Here is an 18,893-nt window from a genome sequence, read left to right as displayed (position 1 = left end):
GCTGAATTCCCCACGTGGGACGTGGTTCCCTTTCTCTGTCTTTGCTGAGTCAGCATTGTTCACGTTTCCAGCACAGACACGACTGCTTAGTGGAACACCGATGGCCACTCAGATCCTTGTCTGAGGATTCCCACGGCCACGTCCCTCCACGAGGTGGCCAGGATTCCCACAGCCATGCTCCCTCCACGAGGTGGCCAGGATTCCCACAGCCATGCTCCCTCCATGTGGTGGCCAGGATTCCCACGGCCACATCCCTCCATGTGGTGGCCAGGATTCCCACGGCCACATCCCTCCATGTGGTGGCCAGGATTCCCACGGCCATGCTCCCTCCATGTGGTGGCCAGGATTCCCACGGCCACACCCCTTCCACGCGGTGGTCAGAATCCCCACAGCCACATCCCTCCATGTGGTGGTCAGGATTCCCACGGCCACGCCCCCTCTATGCCCCCTCACACAGTGGTCAGGATTCCCCAGCCACGCCCCCTCCACATGGCAGCTGTTGATTCTTTCCTCGATCCAGAGGAAGTTTCTGGGTTCTCTGTGTAATCAGGGTCCCCTGGTGGAGCCCTGGCCGTGGGTTTTGTGGGCTGAGCCTCCGGGTCCTGGGATGAGCTGCCCCTCGATCTTGCCGCTGGGCGCAGAATCCAACTTGCCCTCGGCCTGAACCCACTTGGTGTTGGGGGGGAGCAGGAGGAAGAGGCCCACCCTGCGAGCGTCCCTTGCCCCGCCCTCACCTGTCCCTGCAGGGACTCGAGCGGCCACTCCTTCCATGACCTGTGTGCCCCGTGTCTTGCAGGAAGGTGGCGTGTGAGTGTGGCTACACGCGTGAGCAGCACCTCGAGGTGGCCCCCCGGCCCCCCACCTTCCAGGGCAAGGAGTGGGATTCAGAAACGCATGTCAAGGAGCTGCCCACGGACGCCTTCGGCGACATCGTCTTCACGGGCCTGGGCCAGAAGCTGGGGAAGGTGGGCTCCGCTCCTGGCGCTGACTGGCGGCTGGCGCTGCGGTGACATGGGGACCCCTGAGCTTCCTGGGGCGACGGGGAGATGGGCGGGCACATGGGCCCCGAGCACCCCAGGTGCAGAGGGACTGGTGGGTGGGGGAGGCCCAGACTCTGCTGTCCCGGAGTGTGCCAGAGCAGGCCCATGGAACGCTGGCAAATTCCAGTGGATTCTGGCGAATTCCGGCTGGGAGGCCCAGGGCATCGCGGTAAGGAGGGGCCTGGGGTGGGGCTCACTTGGGGGTCTCTGAGCCTCAGAGCCTGCCCGGAGAAGAGGAGGTGCGGAGACAGCCAGAGGGAGCCCAGGCCCAGGTTGCGGTCCCCCCGCCCCTGTGGTCCCCTCAGCAGCGCCCCCTGCAGCCTGGCACAGCTTCCGGAGGCTTCCGCCAGGGCTCCCGACGCCACTGCCCTGTGCTGAGGGTGGGGCTGGCGCCTCCTTTAGCACTGGGGTGGCCGACGCCCCAGCTCCCCAGGTGTCCCCAAGACCCTTGGTCAAGGGTGACGAGGAGGGAGGTCCTGGGGAGGGGGCCTCATGGCCTTCGGTCCCTGGTGGGGCGGGGCCCCAGGGCCCCCTGCTGTCACCTGGCTTCAGGTAAGGAGCCCCGCCCCCTGCTCAAGGCCACGGTGGGCACCCAGGTCCTGAGCCCTGAGCACTCCTGGCTCCAGCTCCAACAAGGACAGCTGGTGACAGGGACAGCGTTCAGTCCCTCAGCGAGAGTGCACCTGCCAACCCCGGGGCCTGCTGCTCTGACCAGGACTGGCCGCTGCCCCTCTGGTGCAGATTAGGTCTTTAAAAAGAATGTTTATCTATTTTCCTCTACCTGCAGGGAGGAGTGGGGGCATGGAGAGAGGGTGGGGGGGAGAGAGAGAGAGACACAGAGAGAGAGAGGTCTTCTGTGTGTCCACTCTCCACACGCCTGCAACAGCCAGGGCTGGGCCAAGCTGAAGCCAGGAGCCAGGAGCTGCATGGAGTCCCCATTGTGGGTGGCAGGGGCCCAAGACTTGAGCCCTCACTGGTTCTCTGCCTGGAGCGGCTGGGCTGGAACCCAGGCGGCGGCCGAGCTGCATGCGAGGACAGCGCTGGGACCCGCGCGCTCTGAGGTCACCTCGGCCATTTCCTGGGCTCTGTGACCACTCTGGGGTGGGGGTGGGTGAGCCAGGCCAGGTGACCGACACAGCCGAGCAGAGAGAGGACGAGGCCCCGGGGGGGCTCCTGGGGAACAGAAGCTACCTCCCCGCCCGCAGCAAGAACCGTCCAGGGGGGAGGGGGGAGATGCGCGGGGCGGGCGGCAGGCAGCCCTGGGGAGGCCAAGGTCAGGGCGGAGGGCGCCCGTGATGGCTGAGCTGATCCTGAGACGTGGAGTCCGAGCGGGTGCCGTTCTCTCCCGGGTCCCTGCCCCGCTCGCTCCTTGATGGGTCTGAGGCCCAGGTGCCTGGTGTCCCCCATCCAGCGGGCACTGTCTGAGGCCGTGTCACGTTGGCTGTGGCCACAGGGCCCTGGGCTTGGCGCTGGCATCTGGTCCCCCTCAGAGGCCCCACCCCCACAAACGACGGCTGCCATGCACCGGGGCTGAGCTTCTGGGCTCGGGGCCGGGGTGGCGGGGCAGGTGGACGGCGCCGTCTGCTGAGCCCGGCTGCCCACTGCTGTGCCCTGACCCCTGCAGTACGTGCGCGTCGCCCAGGACACGCCACCCAGCGTCCTGTACCGCCTCATGACCCAGCACTGGGGCCTGGAGGTCCCCAGCCTCCTCATCTCGGTGACCGGGGGCGCCAAGAACTTCAGCATGAAGCCGCGGCTGAAGAGCATCTTCCGCAGGGGCCTGGTCAAGGTGGCACAGACCACAGGTACCCGTGGGGGGCCCTGCCTGTGGCCCAGGCCGCGTGGCTGTAGGGCTGGGGCTGGCGGGAGGGGGAGACGCTGTCCCCACCTCCAGGGCCGCTGGGGTCGTGGCAGAGGTGAGAGCCAGGCTGGGCCTGGGCGCGTGGGCGGAGTGACAGCCAGGATGTCCCCTCAGGAAGGGGGTGGGTGAGGGGCTCCGAGGTCATGACCTGTGACGCGACCTTACAGGGACCTTGGCTTCTCGTGGTTCTGGGTGCTGCTGGCAGACACGGGGTCGGCTCATGGGCAGATGGCAGGGGCAGGGGTCCCTGCAGCCCCCTTTGTGAGGACACGAGGCCCATCCAAGACCTAACGGCGTGGCAGGGCCCCACTCTCCATGCAGCCACAGTGGGGTGTGCTTGCACCGCAGCGGCAGGAGCCATAGGAGGCCCTGGGAGCCCTTGTGGGGGCAGGGGAGCCTGGGGTCGCCCATCAGTCGTCCAGCTCCTCTTGGGATTGTCCAGTGCTGTGTGGGGTCACTCAGTGCATCCTGGGGTCACTCAGTGCATCCTGGGGTCACTCTACATCTTGGGGTCACTCTACATCCTGGGTCGCTCTACATCCTGGGGTCACTCTGTATCCTGGGTCACTCTGTATCCTGGGGTCACTCTACATCCTGTGGTCACCCAGTGTATCCTGGGGTCACCCAGTGTATCCTGGGGTCACTCTATATCCTGGGTCACTCTACATCCTGGGGTCACTCTACATCCTGGGGTCACTCTACATCCTGGGGTCGCTGTGTATCCTGGGTCACTCTGTATCCTGGGGTCACTCTGTATCCTGGGTCGCTCTACATCCTGGGTCACTCTACATCCTGGGGTCACTCTGTATCCTGGGGTCACTCTACATCCTGTGGTCACCCAGTGTATCCTGGGTCACTCTACATCCTGGGGTCACTCTGTATCCTGGGGTCACTCTACATCCTGGGTCACCCAGTGTATCCTGGGGTTACCCAGTGTATCCTGGGGTCACTCTGTATCCTGGGCCACTCTGTATCCTGGGTCACTCTACATCCTGGGGTCACTCTGTATCCTGGGGTCACTCTGTATCCGGGGGTCACTCTACATCCTGGGGTCACTCTGTATCCTGGGTCACTCTACATCCTGGGTCACTCTACATCCTGGGGTCACTCTGTATCCTGGGGTCACTCTGTATCCTGGGGTCACTCTACATCCTGGGGTCACTCTACATCCTGGGGTCACTCTGTATCCGGGGGTCACTCTACATCCTGTGGTCACCCAGTGTATCCTGGGGTCACTCTGTATCCTGGGCCACTCTGTATCCTGGGTCACTCTACATCCTGGGTCACTCTACATCCTGGATCACTCTGTATCCTGGGTCACTCTACATCCTGGGGTCACTCTGTATCCTGGGGTCACTCTGTATCCTGGGTCACTCTGTATCCTGGGCCACTCTGTATCCTGGATCACTCTGTATCCTGGGTCACTCTGTATCCTGGGTCACTCTACATCCTGGGGTCGCTGTGTATCCTGGGTCACTCTGTATCCTGGGTCACTCTGTATCCTGGGTCACTCTGTATCCTGGGCCACTCTGTATCCTGGATCACTCTGTATCCTGGGTCACTCTGTATCCTGGGTCACTCTGTATCCTGGGCCACTCTGTATCCTGGATCACTCTGTATCCTGGGTCACTCTGTATCCTGGGTCACTCTGTATCCTGGGCCACTCTGTATCCTGGATCACTCTGTATCCTGGGCCACTCTGTATCCTGGATCACTCTGTATCCTGGGTCACTCTGTATCCTGGGTCACTCTGTATCCTGGGTCACTCTACATCCTGGGGTCACCCAGTGTATCCTGGGGTCACTCTGTATCCTGGGGTCACTCTGTATCCTGGGTCACTCTACATCCTGGGTCACCCAGTGTATCCTGGGTCACTCTACATCCTGGGGTCACACAGTGCATCCTGGGGTCACTCTAGCCTCGGGTCACTCTACATCCTGGGGTCACTCTACATCCTGGGATCACTCAGTGCATCCTGGGGTCACCCAGTGCATCTTGGGGTCTGGCGACAACAGGGGTGTGAGAGCGGCCTCATCGCTCTGGTCCATGCCTGAGCGAGGTCTTCACCCAGGCCAGGCTGGTGAGGCTCCGGGCGCCATCAGCGTTGCTGTCGGCCTTTCAGCCTGGAAGCCCCAGCTTTCTCCCCTCTGCCTCTGCCCCGCCTCATCCACGCCCACGCCTCCCACGACGCCTGGTCCCGCGGGGCTGGGTCTCGCTGTGTCCCCGAGGTCGCAGTCCCTGCTGTCCCTGCTGTCCCTGCTGCCCCAGCCCTGGAAGGTTTTTGTTGTTTCCGTTTTTTCTCTGGGCGACACTAACTTGGCTGCCGGGCCTGGGTTTATGGGCTCTGGTTCAGCTCGTGCTGAACGTGACCCAGGTGGTGCCATCGCCACGGCCCAGCCCCCACCCTGGCCTCCTGCTCTGTGGCCCAGGAATGACCTGGGGACCCAGAGGGGCAGCAGGGAAGCAGGGCGTGAGGGTGGGGCGTCGGAAGCCGGGGTCCCTGTTCCTGTGCCCCGCCGGCCCCCAGCAGCGGGAGCACCTCGGCCCCGAGCTGTGACGTGGAGCCACTGCCACTGAGACCCCTTCCTCGGGCTGTGGAGCCTCTTCCCTGGAGGTTTGCAGGCTCCCGAGTGAGACGCAGGCACAGGTTCCCCTGTGGCAGGTGCGTGTCAGACTCAGCGGCCATCTGCTCTCCCCAGGGGCCTGGATCATCACCGGGGGCTCCCACGCTGGGGTGATGAAGCAGGTGGGGGAGGCGGTGCGGGACTTCAGTCTGAGCAGCAGCTGCAGAGAGAGAGACATCGTCACCATCGGGGTGGCCACGTGGGGCACCATCCACAACCGGGACAGTCTGATCTGCCCCACGGTGAGTGGGGCCCGGGCGGGCTGGGGGAGAGCCGGGCAGGACGCAGGGCCCCGGCTGGGTTCCGGCCACACCGCACCCTTGTGTCCAGGAGTGAGCCAGGACCGGCCCCTCGTTTGGCTGCGGGATGGGTCCCCACAGGGGTGCTGGGTCCTGACTTTGCGGACAGGGAGGAGGGGCCTGGGCCAGGGGGAGTGGCCGGGCTGTGTGGTTTCTGGCAGCTCGGGTGCTGGTTTGCAGACGTGCGGCTTGCCCTGACGCGCTGTGCGTGCGCTGGTTCCGTGAACCCGTGCTTGCCTCCCTGCCGCCATCTCTGGCCTCGCTTCCCCTGCCTCCTGGGAGAAGGCGTCTCAGCGCAGCTCCTGTGTTCCCATTATGTGCAGTCTGAAAGCTGAGAGTGTTCCGAGGCATCAAGTTCTAGGTTTTTTTTTTTTTTTTTTTTTCCTGTTGCTTCTCCCGTCACCGTGTCTGCCTGCGTCTGTGTTTTGCGAGAAGCCCCAGGCTGTGCCCTCGACGCTTTGCTGGAAGTTTCTTTACTAAAAGAGCCCAGTTCCTGGCTTGCGGCTCTGCCTCCCACACGGAGCGTGGCGCCCACGTCCAGCCCGGTGCCCTGCCCTGGTGCCGCCACGCCGGACCACACTTCTCATTCCTTCCAGCCCCTTCCACGTTCATATCCATGGGGCTCACAGGTCGAGCCGCGGCCTGAGATTCTGGCGTCGAGTTTTGGGCCGTGAGGGATGCTGCGGGTCCATCCTGCCCGGCTGGGCCCCTGTCCCGATCCCCTGGGAAGATTCTTTCTCCAAATGCGGCCGCAGCCGCAGGTCCCCCAGGCTCCCTGGCCGCGGATTTGCTCATTCCGTGTCTGCCTCCCTGGCCGTCCCAGGGGTCCTTCCCAGCCAAGTACACCGTGGACGAGGAGGGCCAGGGCAGCCTCACCTGCCTGGACAGCAACCACTCCCACTTCATCCTGGTGGACGACGGCACCCACGGGCACTACGGGGTGGAGATCCCGCTGAGAACCATGCTGGAGAAGTTCATATCGGAGCAGACGAAGGAGAGGGGCGGTGAGCGGGGCGCTGGGAGCCAGGAACAGCGGGCGGCCGACAGGCGTGGCAGCAGGAGCCGTGGGCCGGAGTCTCCCGGGCCTCCTTCCTGGCTCTCACACTCAGTGCCGTGGTGGTTCCTCTCCCTCCCTTCCCACCAGGGGGCGCCCCAGTGCGCAGGGGTTGTCCCTGCGGGTGGAGGGGAGTCAGGCGGGATGGGGACAGAGAGAGGACAGACATGGCCATGGGTAGGGATGCACACAAGCCCCCCCCCCCAGCCCCAGTCCAGGCCTGCAGCCCCGCCCAGCTGTGGGACAGGCGTGGCTGCCAGGGTGCTCCTGCACCTGCCCGTTTACACCGCGCAGGCCAGTCTCCAGGGTCTGAGGGTCCCCTCCAAAGCTGCTCGTCACTGACCACTCGCCTCCCCGCAGAGGCCTCAGCTGGGGTTACACTGGGGTTGGGGGGCAGGCAAGGGTGTCCCCAGGTCCCCTCACTCGGGCTCTGTGCTTTGTCCAGGCATGGCCATCAAGATCCCCATCGTGTGCGTGGTGCTGGAGGGGGGCCCTGGCACACTGCACGTGAGTCCGGGCTGCGGGGGAGGGGCCCAGGTCAGCTCCGGGGGAGGTGGGTGGGGGGCTGCGTCCAGGACGTGGGAAAGAGCGGCCCCATGGGACAGGGCTGTTTCCCAGAGGGCTGAGGGGCCTGTTCTGTGGCTCTGGCCGGGGTGGACGTGGCGGCCCAGGCAGCTGCTGATGGACAGGAGTAGGAGGCGGGTCCTGGGGGAGGGGCCTGGGGAGAGGAGGGGGCTGGAGTCTCAGTGCTCCAGGACCCCAGTGGGGACGGCAGCGGCTCCCATAAGCCCACCCCTGGCCCAGTCCAGGCCTGAGGCCCCGCCCAGATGTGGGAGCAGTGGCTGTAGGTTCACATGTGGCTCCCGGGGAAGTGGCCCCCTCTGGGGAGCCAGCAGCCTCGCCTGACATCTCAGGGCTGTGGCCTGTGGCATTTTGTGACCCCGGGGCTGTCCAGGCTGGACGGGAATTGTGGCACGTGGGGTCTCCACAGGGTCCGCGGGCCGGGTCCCTTCCTGCAGCCACACTCAGGGCATCACACACGGGAAGGCAGCCTTTCTGTGGGTGGCTTTGTCACAAGGGCCCTCCTGGAGCAGGTGCAGGCTGGGCCCTGGGGGTCTCCCCCAGACCCTGGTCCCCCTTGGGGCCTTTGTAATTCTGGGTGCAGGTCGCTGGGTGGTGACGTCGCGAGCTCTGTGTCTGTGGTGAGCGCCCCCTGCAGCCAGGGGGCAGTGGGTGGACAGACATGGCCCTGACCCTGGCTGCTGCCCGTGCTCTGTGCCCACGTGCACCCTCCCCCCACAGACCATCTACAACGCCATCACCCGCGGCACGCCCTGCGTGGTGGTGGAGGGCTCGGGCCGCGTGGCCGACGTCATTGCGCAGGTGGCCGGCCTGCCCGTCTCCGCCGTCACCATCGCCCTGATCCAGCAGAAGCTGAGCCTCTTCTTCCAGGAGGCCTTCGAGACCTTCACGGAGGGCAGCATCGTCGAGTGGACCAAGATGGTGAGGCCGTGCTGGGCGCACAGGGGCGTGGCTGCTGGGGGCTGGAGGGGCGCAGGGGGGCCTCGGCTGAGGCTGGGGCGGCAGGGGAGCTGCAGGGTACTGGGGAGTGAGGTGGGGTCCAGGCCAGGCTCACGGCCTCCCAGGTAGATTAATGGAGGCCCTTGGGGCTGGCGAGGAGGGAGGCAGGGTGGGAGGAGTGGGAGCCCCCCGTCCCCCCGTGTGGCCCAGGGCAGGAGCTCAGAGCAGATGAGTGGGGCGGGGGCAGCGTGGGCCCTGCGTGTCCTGGGCCTGGCTGGGGACCTCGGGTCTCACGTCACTGGGACAGCTTTGCCCTGAGCCCGCCCTGGGGAAGGGGGGTAGTTGGGTTGGGGGGCTCACCTGACCTGTACCCCCGGGGGAGTGACTGTGCGCCCCTCAAGTGGACACATCCAGGGGGACCCTCGACGTGGGGAGGGGCTGGGAACATCAGTGTGGGAGTGGGGTGAATTGTACCTCCCCATGCCCTGCTGTGCTGCTCTGTGCGGGGGGGTGGTGCAGGCAGTGGTGAGGCTGGGGGCGGCCCTCCGGGGCGGGCGGGGCCCTCGGCTGCCAGCCCCCAGCGGCCTCTTGTTTTAGAGCACTTCGAGATGGACGGGAACGCCGAGCGGCCCCAGGGGTGACCGCCGGCCGCACTCAGCCTGCTTGTCTTCTCCCGTTTTCCCACTAATGTGTTTTTCTATCCGGGATCCAAGCCACAGCTGGGCACTGTGTCCAGCCTGCTCGCTTTTCATAGCTGCCTCCCCCCTCAAAAGGCCGGCGCCTCAGGCAACCAGATCCCAGAGGTGCCGGGCAGGGCGCTCTGCCAGCTCGGACAGCCTCAGGGCCCCTCCCCCTGCTGGCCCCGGCAGGGCCACAGTCACCCCCGACTCAGACATTTGGCTCTGAGGTGCTTGGACACCTGTGCCTTGCATGGCGGTGTGGCTGCCAGGGTGTCCTGTGGCTCCTCCCCCGGGTCACCTGAGTCTGGGTGGCCTCAGCAGTGGCCAGCCCCCTCCGGAAGTTGGATCCTGGGTGCCCCTGGTGAGCCCATGGCCATGACCCCAAAGGGTGGCTGTGAAGGGCGGGGCTGGGCAGCCCTCGTCCCAGGGGCTCCGGCCGAGCGCGCCCTGCCTCTGCGGGTGGCTGTGGTTGAGCCAACCTCGCTGTTTCTTGCACTCAGAACCCCGGGACTTGGGGGGTCCCCTGACCTCTATTTCCTGCAGGGTCCGAGGCTGGCAGAGGCGCCAGGCTGCTCCATCCCTACTCCTTGACGGGGAGTGCATGGTCAGGGCTCCCGTGCCTTCAGGGCTACCTGTGGAGCAGCACTTGGCCTGGGTCCCGTGGGCAGCCAGGCCCTGGCCACAGCCCACAGGAACAACCAGGGGCCGGTGAGACGCTTGTGTCCGAGGGGCCCGATGGCGACCCAGCCCCCACTTCTGGACACGGTCGGTAGGCCCCCGGCGCCTCTGCCCCGAACTGGACGGCACTGGGCAGCTCCAAGCCGAGTCCGATTTCCTTCGTCCAGAGCTGCTTGTCCACGCTCCACTGCCAAGTGCAGCCCTGACCGTGCGGCTTCTGACAGATGTGTCGGGGGCACCGCTGGCCGGCGCCGTCCCTTCCACAGAGCTCTCTGCGCCTGGCCTACACTGAGGGAGGGCTCGGCGGCCTCACAGGCGGGAGACGGGCGTCCACTGGGGTCTCACCGCCCTGGGGCCAGCGGCAGCTTCCTCTCTCCTCACCTGCAGCAGAGGGATTGGGAGCGCCTGGCACAGCTGGCGGGACGGGGCCCGCCATGTGCGGTGCCGCGCTCGGTGGTGGCGCTAAGGGCAAGGTTAAGTTCTGGAGAAGGCGGGTGCAGCTGGGGCTGGGAGCGAGCCAGGGAGCATTGTGGAGTGGCTGTGAAAGCTGGGCCCTGGGGGGTGGGGGCTCTGGGGCCCGGAGGCGGGGGAGGGGCTAGGGCTCCTCCAGGCTGGGGAGCGACAGGGAGGGGTCAGGTGCTCGTGGGGCACCCTGCTCGTGAGATGCAGTTGTGCAGTGCACACTCTGGCCACAAGGGGGAGGAGCTGCTGGAGGAGGAGCAGCTGCTGGGGACAGGGTGCTGGATGTGTGGACGGCTGGTGGGTGGACGGACAGACAGACACACGGGGAGATGGGTGGACAGACACATGGGTAGATGGGTAAATGCATGGGTGGACAGACAGACACACGGGGAGATGGGTAAATGCATGGGTGGGCAGGCAGACAGACACACGGGGAGATGGGTAAATGCATGGGTGGGCAGGCAGACAGACACACGGGGAGATGGGTGTCCACATGGGTGGACAGACAGACACACGGGGAGATGGGTGGACAGACACATGGGTAGATGGGTAAATGCATGGGTGGACAGACAGACACACGGGGAGATGGGTAAATGTATGGGTGGATGGACACACACATGGGTAGATGGGTAAATGCATGGGTGGGTGGACAGACAGACACACAGGTAGATGGGTAAATGCATGGGTGAGTGGACAGCTAGATGGGTAGGACAGCTAGATGGGTAGGAGAGATACAGAGAGATAGCCACATGGTGGGTGGATAGATACAGGGGTTGATGGACAGATAGCTGGGTGGCTAGACACACACCCGTGGAGGGGTAGATGTGTGGGCAAGATCACTACCTGGCTGACTGGCCAACAGATCTACAGACTGCAGGTGTACGTGGACAAGGACACGCATGGGTGATACACAGGTGGACGGATACCCAGCTAGGCAGACATGGATAGCTACTGGCTAGATACATGGACACACACCTTAGATGGGTGATGATGGATATACAGTGTGGATGGATGGATGGATGGATGGATGGGTAGTTAGGTCCATCAACAGATAGGTGATGGATGGATGGGTGGGTGGATGGATGAATGATTGACAGGTATGCAGGCAGGCAGCTGAGGGCAGGTGGACGTGGAGGAGGGGCCTTGCATCCGGCAGGTACCGTGTCACCATTAAGGGGAGGGGTCTGTGGGTCGTGTTTCCCACATGTGCTCCCAGCATCTTCCCCTTTCCCGTCATGTCAGTGGGGAGGGCAGGTGGCAGCCCAGGTCCCTCAAGGGGCGGGACCTGCGTCCAGGGCCAGGCTGACACATGCCTGTGGCCGCGGCTCTCACCAGGAGACGCTTCTTGCAGATCCAGGACATCGTCCGGCAGAGGCAGCTGCTGACCATCTTCCGGGAGGGCAAGGACGGCCAGCAGGACGTGGACGTGGCCATCCTGCAGGCGCTGCTCAAAGGTGGGGTTGGGGCACGGGGGGTGCTGCGAGGGGGTGCACTGGTGGTGGGGTGCACTGGTGGTGGGGTGCACTGGTGGGTGGGGTGCTGTGAGGGGGTGCTCTGGCAGGTGGGGTGCACTGGTGAGTGGGGTGCTGTGAGGGGGTGCTCTGGTGGGTGGGGTGCACTGGTGGGTGGGGTGCTGTGAGGGGGTGCTCTGGTGGGTGGGGTGCACTGGCAGGGGGTGCTCTGGTGGGTGGGGTGCTCTGGCAGGTGGGGTGCACTGGTGGTTGGGGTGCTGTGAGGGGGTGCTCTGGTGGGTGGGGTGCTCTGGTGGGTGGGGTGCACTGGTAGGTGGGGTGTTGTGAGGGGGTGCACTGGTGGGTGGGGTGCTCTGGTGGGTGGGGTGCACTGGTAGGTGGGGTGTTGTGAGGGGGTGCACTGGTGGGTGGGGTGCTCTGGTGGGTGGGATGCACTGGTGGGTGGGGTGCACTGGTGGGTGCGGTGCACTGGTGGGTGGGATTCTCTATGAGGGGTGCTCTGGTGGGGAGACAGCTGCCTCAGCCGTGCTCCCGCTCTCCACCTGATGCTGGGGGTGGGAGCTCCTCGCTCTGTCTCACCCTTGCAGCCCGAGCTGGCCGTCCCCTTTGTGGCCATCCCAGTGTCTCGTGAATTTCAGTGCAGGCTAAAGGAGCCCCCAGAGTCTCCCACTTTAGCCGCTCTGCCTGGGGGCAGGGGTCAAGCTTGGAGCAGGGTGCTCAGCAGCTGTGGGGGGCCTGGGCGGTGCAGCTGCCCCAGCCTCCTCTGCCTTCCGCATGGTGACTCTGGAGAAGGTGACACAGTCCCTTTCCCCCTGCTCGGACGTCACGGGGGCCGTCCCTGCTGGAGTGCACGGGCCTTCGTCAGCACCCCATGTCGGCACTGGCTCAAGTCCCGGCTGCTCCACTTCCGACCCTGACAGCCCAGGTCACTCGAGGCAGGCAGGACGTGGGAGGCAGTGGAAGATGGCCCGGGTGCTCGGGCCTCGGCGCCCACGTGGGAGACCTGGGTGGAGCCCGCGCTCCTGGCTTCGGAGACCTCACGGCTGCGGCCATTTGGGGCATGGACCGTGGACGAAGGCCTGTCTCTGTTTCTCCCTCTGCTGCCCTGCCTTTCAAATAGATGAATAAGTCTGCAAAAAACACGACTAAACCTAACGCACGTGGCTCTCAGCCAGAGCCCACCCGGCTCTCAAGGACGTTTGGGGCGTTTTCCAGAGAGGTCACGAATGAAGTCAGCAAAAGGAAGGAGACAGACTTCACACGTGGCCTTCTCTGGCCACGGCAGGGCGGGGTTAGAGGTCGCCAACGGAAGGGACAGTGGGAACACTTTAAAGTGTGTGAGAATTAACAAACCCGTAAACACGCAGCAAATCCGAAGTCAAGAGGCAGACGATGAAGTCCGGAGACAGCGACGGGAGTGAGACCGCGACAGCCACGCTCACGGGCACAGCCACGGCGGGCTGGCGTTACAGGCCAAGAGAGCACTCAGCTCAGCTGCCCGACCTCTCAGCTAAAGGAAGCGGCAGGGAGGAGGTGGGGAAGACCCCGCAGAGGCCCGGCACCGGGCAGAAGACGGCAGAGAGGAACCCCAGCTGGCTCTCCGGAAAGCGTAGCAGAACCGGCACTCGCCACTGGGCGGGCGAGGAGGAGGCTCCGGCTCCTCTCCAAAGCGGGGCTGGGGGCACCACTGCCAGTTTTGTGGAGACAAGGGTTCTAAGAGGATGCTGTGAACAATTGCACCCCAAGCAAATGGGATAACCCGGGTGAGATGGGCCAATCGCTGGAAGCGCACACTCTGCGCACATCGCGCGGCTCGGGAAGCCGGAACACACGGTGCTTTATTTCTCACTCCTGCTCTCGGCGCTGTCCTCGGGCTTCGTTCACGCGGCTGCCGGTGTCAGAGCTTTGCCCCTCCCCCTTTTCAAAAAGATTTATTTTATTTATTTGACAGACAGAGTTATTGGATGGAGTGGAGAGAGAGAGAGAGAGAAGAGAGAGAGAGAGAGAGGTCTTCCATCTACTGGTTCACTCCCCAGATGGCCGCAATGGCCAGAGCTGGGCCAGGTGGAAGCCAGGAGCTTCCTCCAGGTCTCCCACATGGATGCAGGGGCCCAAGCATTTGGGCCCTCTTCCGCTGCTTTCCCAGGCCACAGCAGAGAGCTGGATCGGAAGTGGAGCAGCCGAGATTCGAACCTGTGCCTGTGTGGGATGCTGGTGTTATAGGCGCCAGTGCCAGCCCCAGCCTTGCCCGTCTGTAATGCCGAGCAGTCCTCTGTCACGTGGACACACCGCCATTTCTTTTTTCATTCCTTGTCAATGGACCCCAACTGATGTCCCCTATATTGGGATATTGGGGCTAAAACCTGTTTGTTTTCATTTCTCTGGGGTCAGTGCCTAGGAGTGGGGTTACCGATCCTTAGAGTGAGGCTGTGGCTTCGTACGAGGTTGCCATGCTCCTCAGTGCGAGCACCAGCCAAGACCTGGTTGCTCTGGGTCCTTGCCAACTCTCGGTGTTGTCAGCCTTCTAAGAGGCAGCCGTCCCAGTGCACGCGGAGCGGTGCCGAGTGTGGCTGGGATTTGCAGCCGTCCTGGTGCACGGGGAGCGGTGCCGAGCGTGGCTGGGATTTCAGCCGTCCTGGTGCAAGGGGAGCGGTGCCGAGCGTGGCTGGGATTTCAGCCGTCCTGGTGCACGGGGAGCGGTGCCGAGCGTGGCTGGGATTTCAGCCGTCCCGGTGCACGGGGAGCGGTGCCGAGCGTGGCTGGGATTTCAGCCGTCCCGGTGCCCGGGGAGCGGTGCCGAGCGTGGCTGGGATTTCAGCCGTCCCGGTGCCCGGGGAGCGGTGCCGAGCGTGGCTTGGATTTCAGCTGTCCCGGTGCACAGGGAGCGGTGCCGAGCGTGGCTGGGATTTCAGCCGTCCCGGTGCCCGGGGAGCGGTGCCGAGCGTGGCTGGGATTTCAGCCGTCCCGGTGCCCGGGGAGCGGTGCCGAGCGTGGCTGGGATTTCAGCCGTCCCGGTGCCCGGGGAGCGGTGCCGAGCGTGGCTGGGATTTCAGCCGTCCTGGTGCCCGGGGAGTGGTGCCGAGCGTGGCTGGGATTTCAGCCGTCCCGGTGCCCGGGGAGCGGTGCCCAGCGTGGCTGGGATTTCAGCCGTCCCGGTGCCCGGGGAGCGGTGCCGAGCGTGGCTGGGATTTCAGCCGTCCCGGTGCCCGGGGAGCGGTGCCGAGCGTGGCTGGGATTTCAGCCGTCCCGGTGCCCGGGGAGCGGTGCCGAGCGTGGCTGGGATTTGCATTTCCTGACTGCCTGGGCTGAGCTTTGCTCCCGCACTTGGTGCCGTCTGTCCTGCTGGCTGCGGTGCCTCGCAGACTTCCGTCCTTTGCACATGGGTCTTTGTCACCTGAGTTGCACGTGGGCCTTTGTGTCCTGAGCGTACAGGGCTTATCTCAGGCGCCCTTTGTCCCTTTGCTGGACACAGGTGCCGGATCTTTCCTCTCGGCTTCAGGGTGTCTTTGGGGAGGGCGAGGCTTCGTTGTGATGATGCTTAGCTCACCTGTCTTGTCTTCAGGGCTCAGGTTCTTTGTATCTGAGATGTCTGGGCCTGTTCCCAGGTGATGGACGTTCCGTGCTTACTGTGTGGTCAGGTCCGTAGCCCCCTCTGACGGTGTGGTGTGAGGCAGGGGTCAGACTGCCTGTCTTTCTTCCCCAAACAACAACCCATGTGTAGAAAACATGATCTGCTAGAAAGGCCGAGAACACCTGAGCCCTGGCCAGGAGGCGGTCGCCGCCGAGTGTTGAGGACATTCTGCGGCTTTTGGATCTCTGAGCTAATCCTGCCTTCCAGGGAGCCGCCGTGGGCTGTTTCCTGATGTCGTTGTCGCCAGGCGTGGAGGGGCTGGGTGGGGGGGTGGGGGTGGGCTGAAGGGGCGTCCGTCTCTCAGAGGCGCCGTGGCGGGCCCCCAGCGTGAAGCCCCTGACCCGCGAGCTCCTCCCCGCAGCCTCGCGGAGCCACGACCACTTTGGCCACGAGAACTGGGTCCACCAGCTGAAGCTGGCAGTGGCCTGGAACCGTGTGGACATCGCCCGCAGCGAGATCTTCACCGACGAGTGGCAGTGGAAGGTAGGGCCCCGGGGGCTGCCCCGGGGAGGATGCTGCGTGTGGACCCCCTGCGGGGTCACCCACACGGGCCGGCTCTCAGCCCTCAGACCTGCACCCCATGCTGGCGGCCGCCCTCATCTCCAACAAGCCCGAGTTCGTGAAGCTCTTCCTGGAGCAGGGGGTGCAGCTAAAGGACTTCGCCAGCCACCGCACGCTGCTCTACCTCTACCAGCACCTCGAGCCCTCCTGCCTGTTCCACGGCAAGCTGCAGAAGGTGCTGGCCGAGGAGCCCGCGGGCGCCCTGCACATGCACCACGTGGCCCAGGTGCTGCGCCAGCTGCTCGGCGACTTCACGCAGCTCCTGTACCCGCGGCCCGGCCACAACGAGCACCGGCGCTCGCGGCGGCTGTTGGTGTCCCCCAACAAGCCCAAAGTACGTGCTGGTGACAACCCCGCCCAGGTTCGTGGTCCAGGGATCCGGCCCCGGGCTCGGAGAGGAAAACTTGCGCGCCGTGGTGCTGGGGGCTGGGCTGGGAAGTTGGGGTGCCTGTTGCGTGGTTTCTGCTGTGGCCTCTCCGCGCCTGCCTGGGACTGCGCGTGGCAGCATGGGAGGAGCTCCCAGGGTCTTCCTCCTCCTACGGGGTCGGGCTGCACCCTAAGACTTCCAATCCTGCAGCCGCATTGAGGGTTTGGGCCTCCCCATAGGAATTTTAGCGGCTCACAATTCAAAGATTTCGCGTGGGGAGCGACCCCTCTGCCTTGAGCCGGGGTCTGGCCCCCAGGAGTCCTGGGGCCTTCGCATGGGCAGGCCAGGAATGACCCCCGCCCCTCGGGATCCCTGAGGTCTGGGGCTGGGGGCGCTGCTGCTGTTTCCGTCTGTGTCACAGCGCTCCCCCCGCTGGCGCGGGCGCGTATTGCACAGCGCAGCGCTGCTCTTTGTTGTAGGGACCCGGGTGTCACTGGGCTGCGAGCCTGGCTTCCTCCTCCGCCCGCGGCACAGCCGTGGGTGATGCCAGGCTGGATTCCTTGGCCGGCTTTTCGGGTCTCGCCGCCGGCAGCCTGCCTCTGACTGCGGCTGGATTCGGGGACTCTGCGGATCCCTGGAAAGCTGTTTTCTCTGTCTGCCCCGGACCGGCTCTCGTGGCCGCGTCCCCTGCCCAGTCTGGTTCGGGTGAAAGCTTTGGCGGCTTCCTGTTTCTTTCCCAGTTGTTTCTGTCGCCTGTCAGGTTCAGGTCACTTTTTTTTCTTGCTAGAAAACGGTCCCTTTCCTCTAAGGCTCTCAGTCTGTCCGTTGTCCCAGACACAGGAAGACATGGCTCCTCCTCCTCTTCTTCATTTAAGGACTGGTGTATCTATTTGAAAGGCAGAGTTTTATACACACACACACACACAGATAGGTTCCCCAAATGGCCACAACGGCCAGGCTGGGCGGGGAGGAAGCCAGGAGCTGGGAGCTCCATGGGGTCTCCCACGTGGGTGCAGGGGCCCAAGCACCCGGGCCGTCTCCTGCTGCTTCCCCAGGTGCGGAGAGCTGGGTCAGAGTGGAGCAGCCGGGACCGGACCTGGTGCTCACACGGGGCACCTGCGGCTCAGGCGCCGGCCCCCGGGGTCCTGCCGTCGGGATCTGAGGTTTATTTAAGGTGCCGGGTCGGAATGTGCGTAGGCAGGTTCAAAGCAGTTCAGTTAGCTGTTCTGTGGCTTAAGAAGTGAGTCGGTTTCTTTATAAAGTTGTGGACAGTGTGGCTTCATGTGTGATGTGGGGAAATACGTCCTCTCCCCTGGGAATGGTCGGTCCAGACACGTTTTCTGGGCGCTGGAGCTATGGGGCGCCGTGGCCTCCCCTCCAGGACTCACTATGTGGGGTCCCCAGGGGCTCAGCCACGCGTCGGCAGCAGGAAGAAGGAGGAAGCTGGGGCTGGCATGAGCCGAGGGCCCTTCCACCTTCTAGATGCTTCTAGATGTCTCCAGAACAGTGGTTTTCAGAGCTTCAGTGTGCATGAGACTGACCTGGGGGTCAGGGAAAGTGCAGTGGCAGCGCTCAGCATCGGGGGTGATCCTGAGAGGGCGGGGCCTGCACCCCAAAACCCCTGGGGTGATCCGGAGGGTAGGGGCTGGATTGGAACCTGCACTCCCAGGCTCCCTGGCACCCCAGGGCTATGGGCGGGGCCCCAGGGCGGTGGGTGGGGACTTCAGGGCTGTGGGCAGGGCCCTAGGGCTGTGGGTGGGGACTCCAGAGCCGTGGGTGGGGCCTCAGGGCTGTGGGTGGGACTTCAGGGTTGTGGGTGGGACTCCAGGGCTGTGGGTGGGACATCAGGGCTGTGGAAGGCTCCAGGGGTGTGGGTGGGGCCCCAGGGCGGTGGGCAGGACTCCGAGTTGGCTGTCCTTCCCGTGCAGGAAATAAACCTACATGAGCACACGTCGGACCACGACACCTTCACCATGGACCCGGTCCGGGATCTTCTTATCTGGGCTGTTGTCCAGAACCGGCAGGAGCTGGCCGGCATCCTCTGGGCTCAGGTAAGGACAGCCACTTCCCGGGGGCACAGCCGCATGGGACCATGGGCAGCTCTCGGCCGGGGGGTGAGGGCCAGGGGGTGGAGTGGAGACACCAGGAGGGACTCGGGTGCCCAGGGCTGGAGAAGGCACAGCTGAGCCCCGGGCAGGGGGAGGACTCTTCCTGTCCAAGACCGAAGCTGGCTGAGCCCAGGCTGGCCAGGCGGTGCTGTAGTCCTGAGGCCCATCGGGGAGACCGTGCAGGCAGAGTGGACAGTCCGCCAGAGAGGGTGACTCAAGTTGTGTGTGGGGGCTGGGGCCACTGCAGCTCACTGCCCTCGGCCCCACTGCCCCCGGGCGGAGTGGCGGGTCCCCAGCCTGGGCGAGCCGGTGCGGGCCTTGCCCGTCCTCACTGTGCTACCCTGGGCCCCCAGAGCCAGGACTGCACTGTGGCCGCCTTGGCCTGCAGCAAGATCCTGAAGGCGCTGTCCGAGGAGGAGGAGGACACGGACAGCTTGGAGGAGATGCAGGCGCTGGCCGATGAGTTTGAGCACAGGGCCATCGGTGAGCCCATGGGGCAGGCGCCGGGTTGTCACCCTGGGGCCCGGCCCCTGGG

The 18,893-nt window shown here is 64.7% G+C and overlaps 1 protein-coding gene across 1 annotated transcript in view; it reads left to right on the top strand.

The window, feature by feature from the left end:
• The window catches only part of TRPM2 (transient receptor potential cation channel subfamily M member 2), a 46,782-nt gene that overhangs the window by 7,619 nt on the left and 20,270 nt on the right, over positions 1–18,893 (top strand). Inside the window, exons 4-14 of the mRNA XM_062204562.1 lie at positions 797–965; positions 2,665–2,845; positions 5,601–5,767; positions 6,648–6,828; positions 7,324–7,385; positions 8,181–8,381; positions 11,571–11,673; positions 15,684–15,805; positions 15,885–16,244; positions 18,179–18,301; positions 18,712–18,841. Of these exons, the coding sequence (XP_062060546.1) occupies positions 797–965; positions 2,665–2,845; positions 5,601–5,767; positions 6,648–6,828; positions 7,324–7,385; positions 8,181–8,381; positions 11,571–11,673; positions 15,684–15,805; positions 15,885–16,244; positions 18,179–18,301; positions 18,712–18,841 (1,799 nt within the window). The remainder of the gene's footprint in view (positions 1–796; positions 966–2,664; positions 2,846–5,600; positions 5,768–6,647; positions 6,829–7,323; positions 7,386–8,180; positions 8,382–11,570; positions 11,674–15,683; positions 15,806–15,884; positions 16,245–18,178; positions 18,302–18,711; positions 18,842–18,893) is intronic.

Source organism: Lepus europaeus, chromosome 2 (assembly GCF_033115175.1).
Source record: "Lepus europaeus isolate LE1 chromosome 2, mLepTim1.pri, whole genome shotgun sequence".
NCBI classification, from domain to species: Eukaryota; Metazoa; Chordata; class Mammalia; order Lagomorpha; family Leporidae; genus Lepus; species Lepus europaeus.
Note: the sequence above shows the minus strand (reverse complement) of the source record. Positions and strands in the feature narration are given on the sequence as shown.